At 34.3% G+C, this 22,652-nt stretch overlaps 1 protein-coding gene and 1 long non-coding RNA gene across 4 annotated transcripts in view; one reads left to right on the forward strand and one right to left on the reverse strand.

Annotated features, from left to right (window-relative positions):
* CRPPA (CDP-L-ribitol pyrophosphorylase A) overlaps positions 1 to 22,652 on the reverse strand; it is a 330,476-nt gene that overhangs the window by 120,029 nt on the left and 187,795 nt on the right. For all 3 annotated transcript variants that reach the window (XM_019030382.4, XM_031012648.3, XM_055347369.2), the window contains one exon: positions 8,815 to 8,946. In XM_019030382.4, coding sequence (XP_018885927.3) covers positions 8,815 to 8,946 — 132 coding nt within the window. The remainder of the gene's footprint in view (positions 1 to 8,814; positions 8,947 to 22,652) is intronic.
* The window catches only part of LOC129523774 (uncharacterized), a 31,956-nt gene continuing 12,555 nt past the window's right edge, over positions 3,252 to 22,652 (forward strand). Inside the window, exon 1 of the long non-coding RNA XR_008667383.2 lies at positions 3,252 to 3,359. This is a non-coding gene — a long non-coding RNA (uncharacterized lncRNA). The remainder of the gene's footprint in view (positions 3,360 to 22,652) is intronic.

Genomic DNA, 22,652 nt, shown 5'->3' on the forward strand with positions numbered 1-22,652 from the left:
TGATTTTGGAAATCACTTACCTTTGCTCTAAAATGATATACAGCATCTATTAGGCAATACGCTGCAAATGTTTCAAAGCATTCAGACTTATTGTCACTGACTTAGAATGTCAAATCTTTAAAATTAGGTTGACTTCACATTTCTCCTATCTAGTTTCATTTCCTACCCTTCATGCTTTCAAGTCCTCCAGCATGAACGTGATGCTCTCCAATGGATTCCGTTAAACACTGCAATTTCACAGTTCCTTATACAGCTGCTTATGCAGTTTGGATAATTAGTGTTGCATAAAGTGAAAACAAACAAAGACATCTCCCTCACTCACATATTATTCAAGGAAAGTCTACATAAAACTGCTGCAAGCAGGATACACACATTTTATTTCAATGCACTAAAATAATGCCATGTATATTAGAAAACACTCAGTTTTGCAAAGCCTAATTATTCAGTTTGTTCTTTTAGACTATTTGTCATGCCATTGTTTCTTCACTATTTCATTACTCAAAATATCGGAAACTGGACAAAGACTAAAATCAAATCCCATTTTAAATTTTTCATTGATATAAGTAATAGAGCAGGAGTTTTACTGAGTAAATAGTTATAGGAAATCAGATCAATCTCAATGAAGTATATCAGTGTTTTCTGTAAGTCCACAACATGTTTTCCTGAAGACTACCAGTAGGATTCCACTTGTCAAATTGCCTTCTTTTTGTTTCTATTCCTCTTGACTTACTATACAACTATCCCCTGGAAATACCTTTCTACAACCTCTGAGACACAGCACCTTTTGTATTACATGCTTTTACTGTATGCATCACAACTTTCGCAATTTCTAGCAATTATTTTGTAACACTGACTTCACTAACCTGAATCAAAATAATATAGCCTACCTATGCACCCCCATTAATGATGCTTTAATTAAAACATAAAACTCATAAAGTGTCAAAAATAATTCCTTTTGTTATGACATGAGTTGGGATAGTGAGGAAGTCTCACAAAAACAAGGGATAAGGGATAATTTTTTAAAAATAACTTATACCTCTATTTTTGCCAGTTTAATATGTCTTAAGTAAAGCTCCAATCTCCTCTATTTACATACTTAACACTACTTTCATTGATTTTGCAGTGTTCTATACTGAATCTCCTTTCAAATACATGAGTTGGAAAAACAATACATTAGGTAAAAAAAAATTGCAGTCTGTAATTTCATAATTTCAAGATAAAGCATTTAATTTTCTCACTTCATAAAGATCTTCTAAATTATGGTGTCTCTGTGGAACCTCCCTTTATGACACACAGAAGCTGCCCTGCACCAGGTGAGAGAGCATGGCAGGCGGGGTGAACATTAGCCGTCCTCTTCTCAACTCCTCCTGTACTATTGTGTGTCCCACCCTTATCAAAGAAGGCTATCTTTGGCTAATTCATCTTAAAAATTTGGTAGAACAAGGTAGAGAATAAGTGTATATCACCCATTCTTCATATGTATGCCTGTGTAATTTTGAAGGATATCATCTCCAGGTATATGAATTCCTTCAGGACTGAAACCTTGTTGCAAGTTCAAACTACCCCTTAGTGGCTGGCACATTATGTTGTATATAATGACATTGGGCACTTAGAAAATAAGCTGGATGTTTGGACTTAGAATGAATAGAACGATTTGAGTCTTTCCATGCCAATAGCATTCCCGCAAGCGTGGTGAACATTCCTAAAACCCACCAAATTTTCTGTGAGAAGTGTGGCAAGCACCAACCCCACGAAGTGACACAGGGCAAGAAGGGCAAGGATTCTCTGTATGCCCAGGGAAAGTAGTGTTATGACAGATAGCAGGGTGGCTCTGGTGGGCAGACTAAGCCAATTATCCAGAAAAAGCTAAAACTACAAAGAAGATTGTGCTAAGGCTTAGTGCATTAAGCCCAGCCCAACTGCAGATCTAAGAGAATGCTAGCTATCAAAAGATGCAAGCATTTTGAACTGGAAGGAGATAAGAAGAGACACGGCCAAGTAATACGGTTCTAAGTGTCTTTTTTTTTTTTTTTTTTTTTTTTTTTGAGACGAGTCTCGCTCTGTTGCCCAGGCTGGAGGGCAGTGGCAATCTCGGCTCACTGCAGCCTCTACTTCCCAGGGATTCAAGTGATTGTCTTGCTTCAGCCTCCCCAGTAGCTGGGATTACAGGTGCTCCCCACCACAATCGGCTAATTTTTCTATGTTTAGTAGAGACGGGGTTTCACAATGTTGGCCAGATTGGTCTCGAACTCCTGACCTCAGGTGATCTGCAAGCCTCAGCTTCCCAAAGTGTTGGGATTGCAGGCGTGAGCCATGGCGCCGAGCCCTAAGTGTCATCTTTTCTTTTGTTATGAATAAAATAAAATCTTGAGTTTACATTCACACACAAAAAAGAAACATTCACACAAAAAAAGAAAGCAAATCTAAAACACAAAATTTTAGGTTGTACCATCTGAAATACAACCACTACAGAATGAGATCTTTTAGGAATGTATATAAGAACACACTACTAAACAAAATATTCATTTCATTAGATTTTTTAAAAATTTAAGTTTGGTATCTAAAAGCATATGGCCATTTTATAATCAAATACAGAAAGACAAATTTTAGTAACTTGAGAATGGCCACGAGGTTACTGAAGAACAAGAACTTAAAGCTATGGCTGACGATGCCCATTTCAATATTACATCCACATTTTTTTCACTTACATGCAATTTCCCTCTCTTTAATAAAAATTAGAAAATGATATAATTGCACCAATGGGTTTGATATGGATCTGATCCAAATCAAGCTCTTTAAAAACAATTTTACAGATAACGTAAAAATAAGTTTTGCCTTTCTAACACCCTATGCCCTCTTCCAGATATTATCACTCTACATGCAGTAAAAAAGCATATACATATATACATGTGTGTACGGATAGATACATGTATATAATTTGTATTTTTTTTTATATTTAAACATGTCTAGCCCTATTCACCCTATAAATCCCTTAATCTTCATGGGGGTGAGTAGCAAGAAATACTTAGCCTACAATATCTGCACTCCAGTGTTAGTGTGGTAGGCAGCATTTGATATGGTTCCCAATGATAACCCTTGTGTAGTCACCTCCCCCGAATGTGGGTGGAGCATAGGGATTTGCCTCTGGCGAACCCAATACAGCAAAGGGGATGGGATGTCAGTCGCTGATGTCACAGAAGACTGTGACTTCCATCTTCTGGTTCTCTCTTGCATTCTATGATGTTTCCAGATACTCTGTGCAAAGAACAGAGGCAAGCCTCCAGCCAGGAGCTCATGAAATCATGAACTGAGGCCTCAGTGCAATAGCTCATGAGGAACTGAATTATTTCAACAGCCAGGTGAGTGAGCTACTTGGGAAAATTTCCAGGAGAGCTTTAAGATGGTTGCATCCTTGATGGAGACCCAGAGCTTGAGGACCCACAGAAACTGCGAGATAATAAATGTTGGGTTATGTAGTAATAGCTAACAAATGCACTGTTTAAAGGAATTCGCTCATTAAAAATTTCCATGGCACTACCCTCCTTAAGTTAGAGGATGCTTCTCTTCATTTTCATACAGAAAGTAGCTTCTTTTATCCAGAAAAAAAAAAAAAGGAAAGATCTGGGTGCAAACATACTGTTAGATAGAAATAAAACCTGCTGTTCAATACATCAGTAGGGTGACAATAGTTAACAATCTACTGTACATTTCAAAATAGCTAGAAGAGCATAACTAAAATGTTCCTAGCACAAAGAAAAGATAAATATTCAAGGTGATGAATATCCTGATTACCCCAATTTTATTTTTACACATGATGTGAATGGATCAAATTACCAAATGTACCCTGAAAATACGTGCATTTTGTATTGACAAAAAAATCTGTAGCAGAAGGTGTGTGTTTAATATCGCATTTCATTTACATATATCTAAGTAAAACAAGCTTACCGCCATTCTCTAATGAGTCTGCCAAGTAAGCTAACCAAACTCTATAAAAACAATTTTTTTCAAAATTACAAATTTTTGAAAACATATTTTATGACCTTTGTGTTTTCCCAAAGAATGACTAAGTCTAAACAATAAAAGCCAAAACAATATTGAAAGTGAAAAATATTTGGTCTCACAAACATTCCCACATCAAAAAAGCCTGATTACTTTGAAGAGGGTAGTATGGGTTTCTGTAAACAGATTTGGTGTTGCATGTTTGGTACGTCTGCCATATGATTCGGTGCCATGGAAAGTTTTCTGTGTTTAGTAAATAATTCCCATTTAAATTCCAAGTAATTGTTCATTGCAGAAAGTTGAACTTCTAAGTCTAACCTCACCCACGATTACCATAAGAAAAAACAGTGTTCTGCTAACCGACAGCATACACCCATTTGTTCTCCAAAGGACCATGCATACTTAAAGGATGATTCCTCTATCTAGTGAAAACAGAGTAAATGCGGACCTTTGAGATGAAAAAATGGATGTCAGTGGTACCCTATACATTCAGATCTTTAGGACCAAAGCTGTAATAGGGCAGTGAAAACTGTTCCTATATAATTATCAGTTGACCTAAGGTAATTACATGGAGTTTCGCAATCAAGAATGTTTCTTGGATGTCCTTTACAGTGAACAGAAAGCCTTCAAAGCCCAGACAATAGAGAAAAACAATAGTACTTACATCATCGAGTAGAGCAATATGGTTTATACTTGTGATACAAGACCAATACATACAGCTTTATATAATTTAATTTTGTTACCAAAAATATTTATTTTATTGTTCTATATCCTGTTTTGGAGATTTTTATAATAATTCTCATAAATCTTTTACAAATTTTTTTTAAAAAAACAAAAATGTATAGAACTGCTTTGGTAACTTTCTTATTTGTATGTCTCCTAGATCTGCAGTCATAGGAACAAAAGAAAATGTAGAATTCAGGCTAAGGGAGAGGGTAAGAGAGTGCCTCTGCTTTATCCCATGGCTTCTCCGTGGCTTGGTTTTTGCAGGTCTGCCAATTAGTGCCATCCTTTCCAATGTGCCCATCCAATTAAAATACTGACTAAGCTAACATTGCTTTCAAAAGTTCTATTTCCCACTATATTATAAGTAAGTGAAATGACAGTTTAGTGGGGAAGAAATAAGAGAAAATGGATAGGCTAAAACGATACACACTCCTGACCATGCTGCCACATTTAATATGCTCCTCAGCCTTCTTCTGATGGATCCTAACTCCCCCACTGTCTTCCACTGTACCTTTGATCAAGACGTCTGAGAAAAGAACAGTTCCCTCTCTGAACTCTACTAAAATATACACACCGTAATGAATAATTTCTCCAGTAAAAGAAAGGAAATAATAGTTCAGGTGAAGTTTGCGGTCACATATGGAAAGGAAAGAAAAACCAGGCTCAGTTCCAGAATGTCTGCGTGTCAGAGTGAGATATGTATGTATAACGCATCTCTGGACACAGCCAGCACCACCATCCTCTGTCTCCACTTTCTCATGCAACATAGGCTTTAATGTGGAAGTTCTGACATCTGCATTTTACAAATGAAGAACCTGGGGCCTATAAAACTTACATTGCTTGTCCGAGGTGATATAACTAGTTTTTCCAGTGTGGAGGGCAACAGACACTAGTTCAGTGAAAGAAACAATCAGTTATAATAGTTTATGGGAAACTTTTAAACTGTGAACCTATGTGCTTCTATTGCTAAATCCCTAAGCATATAAAATGCACAGGTTAAAGATAAAACTGCTTACAGAACTTTAGATATTTTACAGGCTTTAAAATTTTTACTGTCACAGAAGTTCACATGCAAAATTCAAATATATATAGTTGCAAATATTTGCATTAAAAAGTCATTATAGAGGTATTTTCAGATTTCAACAAAATTAATACTACACACTCTAAGCTATTGGCTTGAACTATTCATGCCAGAAACATTCTGTCTCTGTAAGTTCACTGCTAGATCATCAAATACAGATTTTTAGGTGATTAGTACGGGTTCCTCAAATATAATTTTATATCATGGATCTTAATGATGACTTGCACAGCAAAGTTAGATTAATAATGAAAAGTGAATAATATTTTACACATAGAATTATTTAAGATTATACTTTAAAGGGACTTTGTCTAATTTAATTTTGTTACCAAAAAATTTCATTTTATTGTTCCATATCCTGTTTTGGGGACTTTTATAATAATTCTCAACAATCTTTTACAATTTTTTTTTAAAAAAACAAAAATTCGGCCAGGTGCGGTGGCTCACACCTGTAATCCCAGCACTTTGGGAGGCTGAGGTGGGTGGATCACCTGAGATCAGAATTTCAAGACCAGCCGGGTCAACATGGTGAAACCCTGTCTCTACTACATTTACCAAATTTAGCTGGGCATGGTGGCAGGCACCCGTAATCCCAGCTACTTGAGAGGCGGTGGCAAGAGAATCGCTTGAACCCAGGAGGTGGAGGTTGCAACGAGCTGAGATTGTGCCATTGCGCTCCAGCCTGGGCAACAAGAGAAAAACTTCGGCTCAAAAAAAAAAAAAAAAAATTACAGAACTGCTTTGGTAACTTTCTTATTTGTCCCTTAGTCTATTTTAAGTATTAAACTATGAAAGCTCATTTTAATTATCCATAGTCATGTCTACAGGATTATTCTAGAAAGAGAGATAAGGCCTGGTTTAAATTCGTTCAACAAATTGTGAAAGCAAGCTTTATGTTACACTTCTAATCTAGAGCAAGAATTTTAAATCATTCCAAATTATTTTACATGAGTTACTGAGCATTGCATAAAGTCAGAAAACTTTATACTATGCATAAATGGCCAAGCCAATAATATAATCCATAAGTCTACATTTAAGCTATCTACAAAGAGGTTATTTTAAGTGATAAATTTTCTTTTTGAGTTTGCATGTTAAATCTGAATTTCAAGTAAACATCAAAGGTTTTTTTAATTCAAGTATGCTCCATGTAACATTTGGGACATACGCTAAAAATTATTGTTTATGTGAAATTCAAATTTAACTAGGCATCATATATATAACCTGGCAACATTACTCTTTACTGGAAAGGCAACTACAGTGCAGTGCATACAGACCCTTTTGGCCTGGCCAAACGAGAGTTCCAGGGATTATTTACACTCTCCATTTTCTGATTGAGATTTGCCTCAATAAACTCTACTTTCTAACTGCACTATGTGACAATAGTAGTGTTTGTCCATGACTCCTTTAGACAACATGAGAAAAAGAACAGATTTTTCCCACTGTAATAATCTGAGTACAAACAAAAAAGATTTTATTTTTTTGAGACAGGGCCTCACTCTTTTTCCCAGACTGGTGTGCAGGGGCGGCAATCTCTGCTCACTGCAACCTCTGCCTCCGCCTCCCAGATTCAAGTGATTCTCCCACCTCAGCCTCCCAGGTAGCTGGGACTACAAGCACCCACAACCACGCCTGGCTAATTTTTTAACTTTTTTGTAGAGACAAGGGTTTCACCATGTTGGCCAGGCTGGTCTTGAACTCCTAACCTCAAGTGATCTGCCCATCTTGGCCTCCCAAAGTGTTAGGATTACAGGCGTGAGCCACCACAAAGAGAAAATATTACTGACCATGGATACAGATCTGAGTTCTGTTACTCTACCCGTTATCTGTCCTTGGGCAAATATATGTAACTCCTTGGGCCTTGGCTGTCCTGACTTCAGTAGCCCCCTACAGCATTAACATTTTGCAATTCCATTATCCTACGTGAACTAAAATTTGCCTAGTTCTTGATAACTGAGGTCATGCTTGCATATTTTGGAAGCAGAGGAAACAACAACCTTTAAGTTAAAACAAAACCAAGGGATTAGCTAAAAGATGGTCCTCATATTTAATTAAAATGCATAGTTTCAGAAGAAATGTTACCCACAGGTTAAAAATGCAGCCGAAATAATTTCATAAACAATAGCTGTTATTTGCCACCCACAAATAAGTTGAAATACCTGTCATTCACTGGACATTCAGTACCAAATTACTTTTGAGACCACTAAAAAAAGCAGTGGACTGTTCAACTTGCTAGACTCTTGTATGGTGCCTCCAAGAAACTCTAAAGTAGTCACAAATCCAATGAAAGCTATCTATGCACAAAGGACAAATCCACAGATTCTCCAAATTTTTTCCCCTAATTCTATTTCTTAATAGATTTTCCAAATTCTTTCTTTTAAATAGCATTTCTCTGCACAAAGAATCTGTAATGCTAGCTCATTGTGCCTTCAGTGTAACTAACATGCAGCTATTAAAGACAGTGACAGTGAATGCATTTCTCTAGTTCAGTACCATGCCCTCTTATAATCTGAATGCCAGGCAGTGCTTTCAAATTAGGGAGATAAACAATTGACTACCAATATCTTTAACATAACATAAAAGTAAACAATCTTAAATTACACCAGTGGACAAGGAATGTGGCTTTGTAGGGTTGCCACATAAATATAAGAATTTTATTAGATTTGAAATTCAAATTTCATATTTGGAACAAACTTAACAAAAAGTATTATATATTTGAAATTCAATTTTAACTGGGAAAATCATACTTTTATTTGATAAACCTGACAGTTCTATTTGGGATACCTAATATGAGATGTTTGCTCATTAGCATTTCCCCAATGCTAATAGTTTTATTGGTTTCTGTTTTTTTCCTAGAGGCAAGAGGTTCTACTATTATAGCACACACATAGATGAGTAACTTTACAGCTGTAATTTCACTTATCATTAATATCCTCCTGCTTTTAACAAATCAGATACCTACCATTAAAACTAGTCTACAGAACATACATTCGGAAGATAAACATTTTACCTACCTGTGAGTAACATATGAGAAGGCCATATAACAAAATATTTCTTTCTTTTACTTCCTTTGCAAATTCTCTAATCTGCATTAGGTTTTCCATTTTCTGACTGGGAGGTACTAATTTAAAATCAAGAAAATGAACCTGCAAAATATAAAAGATAGTATTTAGAATATCATTCCCTTCAACTTTCTCTGGAGGGAAAAAACATTAAAGACGCTCAAAACCCATATGATTACAATATTGCAATAATCTTTATTAACTTTTGTTAATTTCTAGTTATGCTTCAAGCCATACTTAAGATCGATGAATCCTCCTTTATAAACACAGATGTAGTAAACACTCACTGAGAAAACGAGGTTGAAAAACCAAATGTTAATATTCTATTTCGCTTAGAGTCAAATACATAAAGTATGTGCGTTTTCATCAAATCATTCAACTTAATCATAATTTTTAACGGGGCGAGATAGAAATACAATATTACATATACTAAGAAATTAATAATGTAAATAAAATTCAAGAAGAGTGATTATCCAGTTAAGTAAATAAAGTTTTTTAAAAGAATCTCTTTCAATGTGGTCAATAATTGTCGTCTCTAACATATAATTATTTCTTAAACTAAGAGGGCTTTTATAAAGACTATTTTTAAGCAGTTAGGTTTTTCCTGAAAATATTCTAGTGATCATTTTTAAAACATTTTTAAAATTTTTACTGATACATAATACTTCTACATATTTATGGGGTACTGTGATATTTTGTTACATGCATAGAATGTGTATTGATCAAGTCAGTATATCTAGGCTGACCATCATCTTGAACGTTTATCATTTCTATGTTTTAGGAACATTTAAAGTCCTCTTTTCTAACTATTTTTAAATACACAATACATTAACTCTTGTCAATCTTGGCCAGGCATGGTGGCTCACTCCTGTAATCCCAGCAGATTGAGAGGCTGAGGCAGGCAGATCACTTGAGCCTAGAAGTTTGAGACCAGCCTGGGCAACAAGGCGAAATGCTGTCTCTACAAAAAATACAAAAGTTAGCCAGGCATGGTGGCATGCGCCTGTAACTCACTACATACCCACATGCCAGCTGGACTAAGGAACAATACTGCTGCTTAATGTTAAAAGTCTCAACATACTATTTAACTTTTTGAACTACAGAATTACCTATGTTACTTAGATGCCATCTACAAACTGACTTATTTCTATGTTATCCCATCAAACTAACTACTTAAATTACAGGAAAACTTTAAGACATTAAAGAAACATAGGAGAAGTATTTACAAAGTCTTTTCACGAATTAACTTAAACACAGATACAGAACTCAACCTTACGAAATGCATAATTAGGTTAACAAAATTCAAGCATGAAGAAGTAGGATGCATCTCAAAATTCTCTTTACCAGATGCAAAGGCCTGATGACGACATGAAAACAGAAGACAATCTCCTGCAGATGTTGTTCCTAATACCATGAAACTTAAGCATATACTTTACATAGTGCTACTAAGTTTGAACTTCTAAAATATACCAACTACTTATGTGTTCTAGGAAAAAAATTCAGTTGGTACAAAATCACAATTTTAATTTAAAAGAACAGAGCAGTTTTATATAACCACAGCAGAGGGTTGCAAAATGGTAACTCAAGAGAAATGTAAATGTTTCTGCCTTATTAAAACAAACTTACAGCCTGGACAGGCTTGCATCCATTTAAATACAGCCAAACATTTCATATAGGTTGAGTACTGCAGATTTGCTTATAGGTACACATCAAGTAGATTTTTTTATGTCTTTTTGTACCATTCACTAATTCACTAAATAGAATTACAGTAAAACATTATTTCCCATGCAGTGTGACATTTCTAACAGTTCTTTCTCACATATACATAAAAAAGATAAGCCTATCCTTCTGCCCCCCACAAAAAAGAATATCTAATTTCATTTTAATGAAAGGTAGCACATTTACTCATATAAACTGGTAAACTGCTTAAACATTTAACATGTGGTTAGCCTCATGGCTTTGTGGGTGGGCGAGGTTTCCGGCTCTCGGTGTTTGGAAAAGGCTCCTCTGTGCATTGTGTGTCTTTACACTCAGTTCTACGCAAGCTTTATGTTTGTCTAGCAATCATTTAATATATTCCTGGTCCCAGATGAATTCCAGTTAACTTTTTATATTTTCAAATGGGATTTTTTACTTCTGAGAACAGATACATTAATTAAAGGACTGTAAGTAAGTATCCTGCACGATGTTCTTTAAAACCCCACATTTAACACTTTCGTCTCATTGCAGAGTCTATGTTCACAATAAAAGGCATACGAAGGGAGTCAGGGTTGGTGGTATGAGGGGAAATAGTCTCTGTTTATTTCACTAAGAACCAAAGCTTAAGTATATACCTAAATAATGCACTGCTTAATGCCCACCAAAGTGGAAGGAAGGATGGTCAAAATGAAACTTCTTATTATGAGTTAGAAAGAATTGGTAGATAAACCAGAGAGATTCTTTGAATCTACATAATAGCTGCAAAATTATCAACATGTGCATAAAAAAGTAAATTGTGTTAATAAGACCCAAAATCTTCAAAGCATCACTTTTCAAAAGAAATATAATGAATCTAAAAACTGATGACACCAGCCGATACTAAACAGGTCAAAGTAATATTTGATCTGAAGGATTAGAAAAGATTTTAGAAAAACTATCTTATTTCAACTATTTAAGAATTAGATTCTATTAATTAATTTAATAAGTTATGCTTAAAATAAGCTTCTAATAGTGAACCACTTCATTGTAGAACAAAATTAAATCAGAGTCATCATCAAAGTCAACTCATAATTCTGATGAATAGAAACTAAATTATAAACTATCATGGAAACTCAAAGCAAATGTTTAGCAAGTCATTGGTAAATCTTCACAAAATAAAATACAGGCAAAACTAAATGGAGAAATAATGGCATTTAACAAAAGGTAGTAAACAAAACACATTGCATTAAAACATTAACCATACAAAATATTTAAATGTTTCTTTTGATTCAAAGAATTAAAAAGTAAATGAGTTTCATAATATCAGTACAAATGTTACATAAGTATACACTGTTTCAAATCCTTATTCAAAAGATCAAAGTAATGAAACTAGAAATTCATATTTTAAACAGTTAATAGGAAAACCTAACTTCAAAAGTATTTTAAGTCATAAAATAAATAGTTTTTCAAATTATTTTACAAGGTGGTCTCTCTTACAAGAACATACTTTAACACTGTTGTATTATGGCACAATTATCTCAACATTACATACATCTACAATTACCTTAATTAACATCTGTAACAAATTTTAGAATCAAAAGTTAAGAACAATCCCACTGATTAATATAAAGCATTGATTTGTTTAGCTAACTATAAAACATAATTCTATGTTCATTTACTTTCTCCAAGAAAACTGTCAGAATATAAATCACCAAAGTTACAAAACAAAAAGCAGGTATATGCTTCTCCAAAATTTATCCGAGTTTACAATATCATATTTTAGTGAATTGTCAAAATTTCATTTTACATTATAAAAACTATTACTGCTTAAGCATCAATCTATAATTATTATTAAGGTTCTCTGCAGGCCATGTAGGCATGCATTACTTGTCATTTTTTTAAAAAAATACTAAACAGTTTTAGAGTTTACTTCATAAATAAAGAGGACTTCTGCATTTAGGCCAACTACTACAAGTCCATCATGCTACTTCTAATCTATAAGAATTGATTCTGTTTTATGTACCTACTTTTGCAAGTTTTTTAAAAATAAATATATTTAATGTGTTCCAAAGGCAAAGTTAAAAAAAACTTTTTAGAAGATGAGGTATTCAGAATACACAGAAAAAAATATTCAAAAACATGACCAAGATGCCTGTAAGGCAGGTATACACTGTATCCAAGTCATATTAGAATAGCCTCCACCAGTTCATCCTGTGCCTTCTCTTAGGTGCAAACCAAATCATTAAAAGTCTTGGTAATTAGCAATTATTTAATAATCTCAGGAACAATGTTTTGGCAAAATAATCTTAGGTTTCTTTGAGCCCAGGAAATAGATAATCTAATAATCAAAATCAATGTAGATACATAAGATTAACATCTTATACATATTTATTCTGAATTTGTCATTAAAAATGTGAAAATATATGAAGAACTGTGCTAAGAAATGTAAAAAGAATGACCATAGACAAAAAATATAATAACAAGAAGTTACAGTTACAGTGCTTCCAATGAAAAACTGGAAGGTCACTTTTGCTTTACTTTGTTGGGATATTCTGGATTAAAATAAAATGCCAACTTAACATTTTATTTTGAACAGATTTTTTTTTTTCCATGAAGGTACATCATGTGATAGAGCAGACTCAATTCAATGGTCGGCCAAATAAAACACAGTCTACAAGTGCACTGTACACTTGAGTAGACATTAGCCATATACTGCTACATTTAAATTCAAACTTATTAGTATTAAAAATAAAACTCAGGTCATCAGTTTAGCTATATTTCAAGAGGTCATAGCCTCAGTTAGATAGTGGCTACCACATATAAGAGAAATACAACTTTTTGTTAATTTTCACATAGGCAGATAAGATTGATAAGTTTACACAACATGATGTTCTGAAGCATACATTAGTTACGGAATGACTAAATCTATACAATATACATATGTATGGCCTCATAGTTATCAGTTTGGTGGTAATATTTTATATCCTCTCAGAGTTTTTCAAGAATGTATTAATTGTAGTCAGACTGTACAATCAATCTTTTATTCCTCATTGAAGTGAAATTTTATAATCTTTGACATTTCCGTAACCCTCTACTATCTGCTGCCACAGTATCAACTCTTTCAGATTCCACATGAGCAACATTATTCAGTATTTGTCTTTCTGTGCCTGGCTTACTTCACTTAATATAATGTGCTCCAGATTCATCCACATTGTTGCAAATGCCAGGATTTCCTTCTTTTTCATGGCCAAAGAGTATTTACTTGTGTATGTATCACATTTTCTTTATCTATCCATTTGTGGATACTTAGGTTGATTCCATATCCTAGCTATTGTGAAAAATGCTGCAATGAACATAAGAGTACAGATGTCTCTTTGAAATAATGATTTCACTTCCTTTGGATATGTAGCTAGTAGTGGGGTTGGTAGATAATACATTAGTTCTATTTTTAATTTGTTAGGAATCTCCATACTGCTTTCTATAATGGCTGTGGTAATTTACATTCCCACTAACAAGGGAATGTTTGGGTTCCCTTTTCTCCATATTCTTGTCAACACTTATCTTTGTCCTTTTCATAACAGCCATTCTAATAGGCATGAGGTGATATCTCATTGTGGTTGTGATTTACACTTCCCTGATGATTAGTGATATTATTTTTTCATATACCTATTGGCCATCTATTTCCTTTTCAGACACGTCTACTCAGGTCTTCTACTGTTTTGTTAATATCTTGTTTTCTTGATATGGAGCCAAGTTTTTTAACATAATTCTGATATTAAGCCCTTATGAGATGTATCGTTTGCATATGAGATGTATGTATAGTTCGCATATGAGATGTATGGTTCCTCTCATTCTGTAAGTTGTCTCTTTATTTTTCCTCAGCTGTGCAGAAGCTTTTAAGTTCGATGTGACACCTATTTGTCTATTTTTGCTTTTGTAGCCATTACTCTTGGAGTCATACCAAAAAGTCATTGCCCAGATCAATGTCATAAGGCTTTTCTCCTATGTATCTTCTGGTAGTTTCATATATTCTAATCTTACATTTAAATCCCTAATCCATTTGGAGTGGTTTTTGTATATGGTGTGAGATAAGGGTCTAATTCCATTCTTCTGTGTGTGGATATTCAGTTATCCCAAAAACATTTATTGAAGAGATTGTACATTCTCTATTGTGTGTTCTAGGAAATTTTGTCTAAATCCGTTGGCTATAAACATGGGATTTATGGGCATTCTATAACATTCCATTTGTCTATGTGTATTTCTATACCAGTACTATGTTGTTTTGGTTACTGTATCTTTGTAGTATATTTTGAAGTCAGGTAATGTGATTCCCTCCAGCTTTGTTCTTTTCCCTCAACATGGTTTTGACTATTCAGGGTCTAGCAAACGATTTTCCAATTTTTTTAGCCCTACAAAAAAACTCACTCTTAGTTTCGTAGATCTATTCTACCATTTTCCCACTATTTCATTCATTTCTGCTCTATATTGTTTCCTTCCTTCTCCTAACTTCAGGCTTAGTTTGTTGTTTTTTCTAGTTCCTTTAAGTGAAAAGTAGGTGAAATGAAGTATTTCTTCATTTTTGATGTAGGTGTATATTGCTATCAACTTCCCTGTTAGAACTGCTTTTACTGTATCCCATAGATTTTGGTATGTTAGGTTTCCATTTGTTAGTCTCAAGGAATTTTTTAATTATAACTTTAAATTCTTCATTGACCCTCTGGTTGGTCAGGAGGATGTTTAATTTCCATGTATTTGTGAATTCTCCAAAGTCCTCCAGTTCCTCATTTCTAGTTTCATATTTTGTAGTCAGAAAATATTATTTGGTATAATTTCAATCTTAAGTATTTTAACACTTGTTTCATAGCCTAACATGATTTACCCCGGAGAATGTTCCATGTGCAGTTGAGAAGAGTGTGTACTCTTCAGCTGTTCAACTCTTGGACTGAATATCCTATGTATGTCTGTTATGTCTATTTGATCAAGAGCATAGTTTAAGTCCAACATTCCCTTACTGGTTTTCTGGTTAACCTGCTCATTGCTGGTAGCAGGTGTTAAAGTACCCTACAATTATTGCATTGCAGTTTTTCTCTCCCTTCAGATCTATTAATATTTGCTTCATATTATATATTTAGGTATTCCAACATTGGTTGCATATATCACAACTGTCCTATCTTCTTACTTGATCCCTTTGACATTATATAATGACTTTTTATATTTATTTGCTAAAAGTATATTTTACCTCATGAATACAGCTACTCCTACTTTTTTGTTGTTGTTTCAATTTGTATGGGACATCTTTTTCTATCCCTTCACTTTCAGTTTGTGTGTGCCCTTACAGGTAAAATTAGTCTCTCTTTGGCAGCATATTGTTGGATTTTTAAAAATCTATTAAGCTACTTTATGTCTTTTGATTGGAAAAATATACTTATATTCAAGATAATTATTGATAGGTACAGACTTACAACTGCCATTTTTGTGCATTGTTTTCTAGTTGTTTTGCCAATTTTTGTTCCTTTCTTCCTCTATCTTCCTTTGTGGCCAAGTAAATTTTTTTAGTGTTATGTTTTTAATTTCTTGCTTTTTATTTTCTGTGTATCTAATGTAAGTTTTTGCTTTGTGGTTACCATGATGCTTACAAAAACCACATTAAATTGTTTTAAGGTGATGAACACTTTGATTTTAACAACAAAAACTCTACACATTTACTTCACTCACTCCTCCATATTTAGTATTTTTCATGTCACAATTTTCATATTGCATATCCTTAAATTTGTTACTATTTTTAATAGGTTTGCCTTTTGCCTTCAAACTAGTGATAAAAATGATTTACACACAACCATTACAGCATGAGTATAGTGGATTTCACTGTATACTTTTACCAATAAGTTTTATATTTTCAAATGTTTTCATATTATTCATTAGTGTTGTGCTTTTTTTGGCTTAAAGGATTCCTATTAGCATTTCTTGTATATCAGGTCTGGTGGTGATATACTCCCTCAGCTTTTGTTTGTCCAGGAAAGTATTCATCTTTTCTTCATTTCTGAAGGACACCTTTGCTGGGTACACTATTCTTGGCTGACAGTTTTTCCCCACTTTCAGCATTTTAAATATACCCTTTCGTTTTTTCCTGGCCTACAAGATTTCTGCCAAAAAGTCTGCTGCTAGCTATATTTGAATTCCTTTATGTTATCTGCTTCCTTTCTCTTGCTGCTTTCAGAATCTTCTTAGTCTTTGATTTTTGATAGCATTATTATGTCTTGGAGAGTCACCTTATTTGGTTTAAATTTGATTGGAGACCTTTGACATTTCTGTACCTGGATATTTACACTGTTCTCCAAAATTAAAAACAATTGTTACTATTTAAGTAAGATTTCTATCTTTTTCTCCTTCTTTAATGCCTGTGACTCAAAGATTGGCTCTTTGGATGCTGTACCATAAACTCTATAACCTTTCTTCATTCCTTTACTTCTTTCTTCTTCTATTTATTTCAAAATAACCTGTCTTCAAGTTCAGGTTCTTTCTTGTGCTTGGCCAGTTCTGCTGTTGATGCACTCTATTGCATTTTTCATTCCCTACATTGTATTTTCACCACCAGGATTTGATTTTTTGAAAATTGTTTCATGCATCATCTAGTAGACGCTAAAAATATTATTTCCATCTGATTATATTTCACATTCTGGTCACTGTTTTCTTCATTGTGTTGAAATGTTTCTCTGTATTTTCTTCAAGTTTGCTGAGCTTCCTTAAAGTTTTGAATTCTTTGTCAGAAAGCTCACATGTCTCCATTTCTTTACGGTCAGTCACTTGTACCACATTTTTTTCATATGGTCATGTAATGTTTTCCTGATTGTTCTTGATGCTTTTGGTCATTTGTCAATGTCTGCACATTTGAAGAAGTAGATACTTATCCAAGTCTTCACAGATAGGGATTTGGCTTTGCCTGGTATGGCTCTGTAGCAGGTGTGACAATGCCAGAAGCCTAGGGCTCACTACATCAGTTGTTGCACTGGAACTGGCCAGAAGCCAGGGGCCACCTGCTGCTGCTGAGTGCTGTTCAGAGGACCGACACAAGTCTGGTGGTGGTATAAGCAGGAGATTGAGTTTGCCAAGAAAGACTGAAGCCTAGGGCTCTGGGGTCCCACCTAGTGCTGCAGCTGGCCTACAGGCTCAGTCTGCAGTTACTGGCTTGAAATACAAAGCTGTGGGGATCACCCTGGTGTTGAGTATTATTGTGGTGGGCCAAGTGTTGGTGTTCAAGGTAAAATCTTATGCTCACTTCCTTCTTTTTCCCTAAGTGAACAATGTCTCTTCCCCATTCCACGCTGCCAGAGTTGGGGAGGAGTAACACAGGTAACAAACTGTCCTTCCTACTCTCTTCAATGCATATTTTCTTACTACCATGCTACAGCTAGGTACTGGAATCTCTCACTTGGTTTCTTTAGCCCTTGTGAAGGTATTTTCACATGTGGATAGTTGTTCAAATTGATGTTTCTGGTGGTGGGGTGACAATCAGTGGATAATCCTGCTTTGTCATCTTGTTCCACCCATCCAGAACATGTTATCATGGTAAAAAGTGCTAATGGAAAGGGCTTGTCTAAACAAAAGCAGTGCTTATATAGTATGATTTGTGGTCATATATCCCATTAAATATTTTTGATCATTAATTTACACATCCATACTGCAAAGGAATTTTTTTTCCTACCTAATGTTACTACTTAAAATCCCACTGTGAAAAATTAGATCTGGAACAGGCAAAATTACACAGTCTAAGCTAAAACAGACTGAACTTTTTCTTATTTACATAAAAAGATTTCCAAAAATGTGGATGAATATTAAATGTGTAAAAATTAAACACTCAAAATTCAGATGAATCCAGTTTCTGTTTCTACCCAACAGGGAGTACTAGGGATGAAATTGTCTTTCTACCTCAACCAACTTTTAAAAAGCAAACTATACAAAACAATGTTTTTTAAAGACATTATACATGATACAATGAAGAAATAATCCCTAAGAGACACAAAACAAAGTGAGCTGTACATGTAACCCATCCTACTGCCCATAAGAGAGTTTCAGGACATGGTACATGGAGGAATCCAGATTTCATTTCTTTTAATTGAGAGATGAAGTTAAGAATCTGGGGAGACCAAGGTAGACAGAATAGAGTCACAGGTAGAGTACCAGAAAGGAGAGAGCTTCACAGTGAGAGAGCTCTATAGAACATCAGAATATCTTCCTCATACAGACAGCAGAGAACTGATCTGTGCACCTATGTGAGAAAATTAGTCAAAGGCCTAGAAGGAACAGTACTCAATGCACACACAGGGCTGGAAAAATTGGCAATAGCCATGAGCCATACTAGAAAACTTCATAATTAATATGGTTTAAATTTCCCTACCAAAACTCACATTAAAACCTAATTGCCACTGTAACAGTATTAAGAGGTAGGGCCTTTAAGAGGTGATAAGGTCATGAGGGCTTATGACGGGACTAATGCTTTTATCATGGGAATGGATTAGTTACTGCAGAAATGTGTTCTTGACAAAAAGAATGAGTTCAGCCCACTTCTCTCTGCCATGTGCACTTGTTCCCACCTTCTGCCCTTCCACTAGGGGATGATCTTCACCAATTGTCAGTAGCATGCTCTTGGACTTGCCAGTCTCCAGAATCATGAGCCAAATAAATCACTTTTCTTTATAAATTGCCCAGTTCATGTTATTCTGTTATAACACCAGAAAACACAGTAAGACAATAATTACTTACTGTTGAGTATAAACAAGGGCATTAGGTTGAGTATAAACAAGGGTCTTCCCTCAGTTGTGGGAAATAATTATCTCTACACTAAATATACTAGTCCTGCTGAAAGATCAAAAAAACAAGACCCAAATGGATCAAACCATTTTTAATTACTTACATCTGGAACAAAGCTCGTATTTATAAGAATACAAAAACATCCATCACCTAAGATAAAATTCACAACGTCTAATAGCTTAAATACCAAACCTTTTAAAAAACAGAAAATATGGCCGATTATGAGGAGAAAAATCAACCAAAACCACCCAACTGACACCAATATTAGAACTAAGAACATTAAAACAGTTATTAAAACTATGTTCTGTTTGTTCAAAAACTATAGGAAAGACTGAACATATTAAGCACAGATGTAAAATAGACCTAAATCTAACTTCAAGAGATGAAAACTAAAGCATGTGATATTTTTAAAACCCCCACTAGAAATAATTAACAGAAAATTTGATATTAAAGATTAGTAAACTTGAAGACACAGCCATAGGAACGATTTTAAATTAAACAGCAAAAAAAAGAAGGCAAAAAGAGGAAATTAAACAGACCACCAGTGAGATATGGATCATATTTAATCAGCCTAATAAACAGGTAATGAGAGTTGCCAGTAAGTTGGGAAAACAACAGAAAAACATTTGAATAATTAATGCTGAAAACATTCCTAATTGAATGAAAATGTTAAAACCACATATCAACACAATCAAGTATGCACGCAAAAAAGAAAAATCTTAGGCAAAGAAAGGAGGAAGACACTGTGACCCATAATGAGGAGATACATACTTCCTTTCAATCTAACCCAGAACTGATAGGCATCAGAATCTTCAAAGATATTATAATGGTTGTTGTAATTAAATCACATATATTCAAGAATTAGAGAATATATTAAAAAGGACCTAAATCAAACTTCTAGAGAGGAAAACTACAGTGACTAATACAAAAAATACTGTTGTTTAAAATTCAGTGCATGTCTGCACACATAAGACAGTACAATGATGTATACCATCTCAGCACATGGATGCTGAGCTCAATTAAATGGCCAGCCAGAGCAAGGGAGCATCTGTTTGGCACATGCTTTCATAATCGTGTACAATCGTAATGCACATTTGAAGAAGCAGATACTTATCCCAGTCTTCACAGATGGGGATTTGGCTTTGCAACAATAAATGAATGAGTGAAATATCAAATTCTGTTGACATATTATAATATTAGCATTTATTTTAAGTTTGAAGGTAACTTTTGTTCTACTTTATATTTATGACAAGGGTAGAGGCTATTCACTTTCAGGCTGCTGGGTCCGTTTAATTGAAAACGATAAACTGCAAGAAAAAATGCTTCTGTACCTGTTAATATTATCAGTATTTAATAGGGCAGCCAGTTTACTATATAATCCAAATAAAAGGAGACAGGAAAAAAGAACAATTATCACTCATAATATTTTATTTCAAACTTTTGTTTTCAACTTAACATTTCTAAATGTTGCACATATAAACTAAAACAGCAATTGAGTGTTCATAATGTAATTTTTGGTTTACTTAATATAGTAGCGATCCATTTAAAATTTATTCTGGGTTAAATAAAGGATGCTATCTCCAAAAAAAAGTTTGAATACCACTCCCCAAATTTAATTTTTAAGAGGAAAATGAAGTCCCATTTAGAAATGAGAAATACTTCAAAGGTTAATACTACTGTTCAGGACACATACAGAAAACAATTTAAAATAAGACACAAGCAGTCATTTATTGACACAATAAGATGCTTCATAAAAACTAAAAGCAGGCACTTGTAAGTTAGACAATTTTGAAATAAAAAACTTTTTTCTAAAAGGCAAAATGAAAAATTTTTAAATTGAATTCTACTAAAAAGATCAAGATAGTAAAATGCATGAAGTTTAAACTTATATACTGTAAATGTCATAAAAACTCAGAACTAGTATTATTCTCCTTAATAGAATGTAGCAATTACTTGAGTTGCAATTTTTATTATTTCCTCATATCTGCCTCCGTCTTTTCTGCAAGTCATCACAGAGCACCTCGTTGTAGAAGACAGCACTAGAACAGGGTACGATAGAAGACAACATAACTTGGAACATCAAGTCATGTTCAAATGAACAAATGTTTCTGAATATCTACACATGCTGACTTCTCAAAGGAGAAGGGATATGAGCACAAAGGTATTAGGGAAGGATTGCAAGAGGAAATGTCACTCAAATTTTTAAGGAGAGTTTGGCAAGTAAACAATTAAAAAAAAAAGGTGTTTCAGGTAGAAAGAAAAACTCATGCAGGAAACACATCTAAGTCAGGTCACAGGGTACATGTGGAGAACTATAAATAACTTAGTATTTCCAGAGGGCAAACTACTCAATAAGGAAATGAGAAAGACAGAACAGTAGAATTAGGGAAGAGCCAGACCAGGCCAAGGCTTTATGATCTGAGTTTTTTCCATTAAGAGACGAGAAGCATCTGAAAGTTTTCAATAAGGAGAGTAACTTGGTAAATTTATACTAGCAAAATCTCTCACGGTGGCTATGGTAAGCTCAATTGGAAACAAAAGACAGAAGTTGCGATGAATAGTTCAGAGAAGGAAAAAGACTTTCAAACATTTAAAATGCATGCATTTGAATTTCTATCAAAACTTTGGGATAGGATGACACGTAGGGATAAAAACACGTAAGTCAGTGTATGAGTAATACTTTAAATCGTGAGGCTTCATGACCCAGAGAGTGCATGTCTGTTAAAGAAATGCCTAACACATGTAGGATAAAGCTACTAATAACTGTGGCAAACTAGGTCATTTCAGATTGAAAATCTAAATAAAAAATCAGCAAAGTATGGGTCAAGCCTTGTCTGCTGCCAATTTTGTAAATACAGTATTCCTGGAACACAGCCATACCCATTCTTTTACATATTGTCTATGACTGCTTTGACATGAAAACAGCAGAGTTGATAGTTGTGACAAAGACTGTGCAGACAGGCCACAAAGCCTAAAATATTTACTATCTGTTTCTTTACAGGAAAAAATTGCCAATTCCTAAAGTAAAAGAAGGTATCTTAGAGCCAGACAAAGAAAGGGATTGAGTCACTTCTTTAAAATGAGAGCATTCCACTAAATGATTTTCAAGATCCTTTTCCCTTGTAACAAACTAGGTTTGTACTATTCGAAAAGGGCAAGCATTGGCATTACTCATGAACATTATGTGATACAGTGAAATGATCACTAGGCTTAATTTTGAACTGGGGATAATGCTATCTGTGATAATCAACTCTCAGGGTTGCTCTGAAGACTAAAGCCCTGGGATCATACATTTTAAAAGAAAA

This window comes from Gorilla gorilla, chromosome 6 (genome assembly GCF_029281585.2).
Source record: "Gorilla gorilla gorilla isolate KB3781 chromosome 6, NHGRI_mGorGor1-v2.1_pri, whole genome shotgun sequence".
In the NCBI taxonomy this organism is placed as follows: Eukaryota; Metazoa; Chordata; class Mammalia; order Primates; family Hominidae; genus Gorilla; species Gorilla gorilla.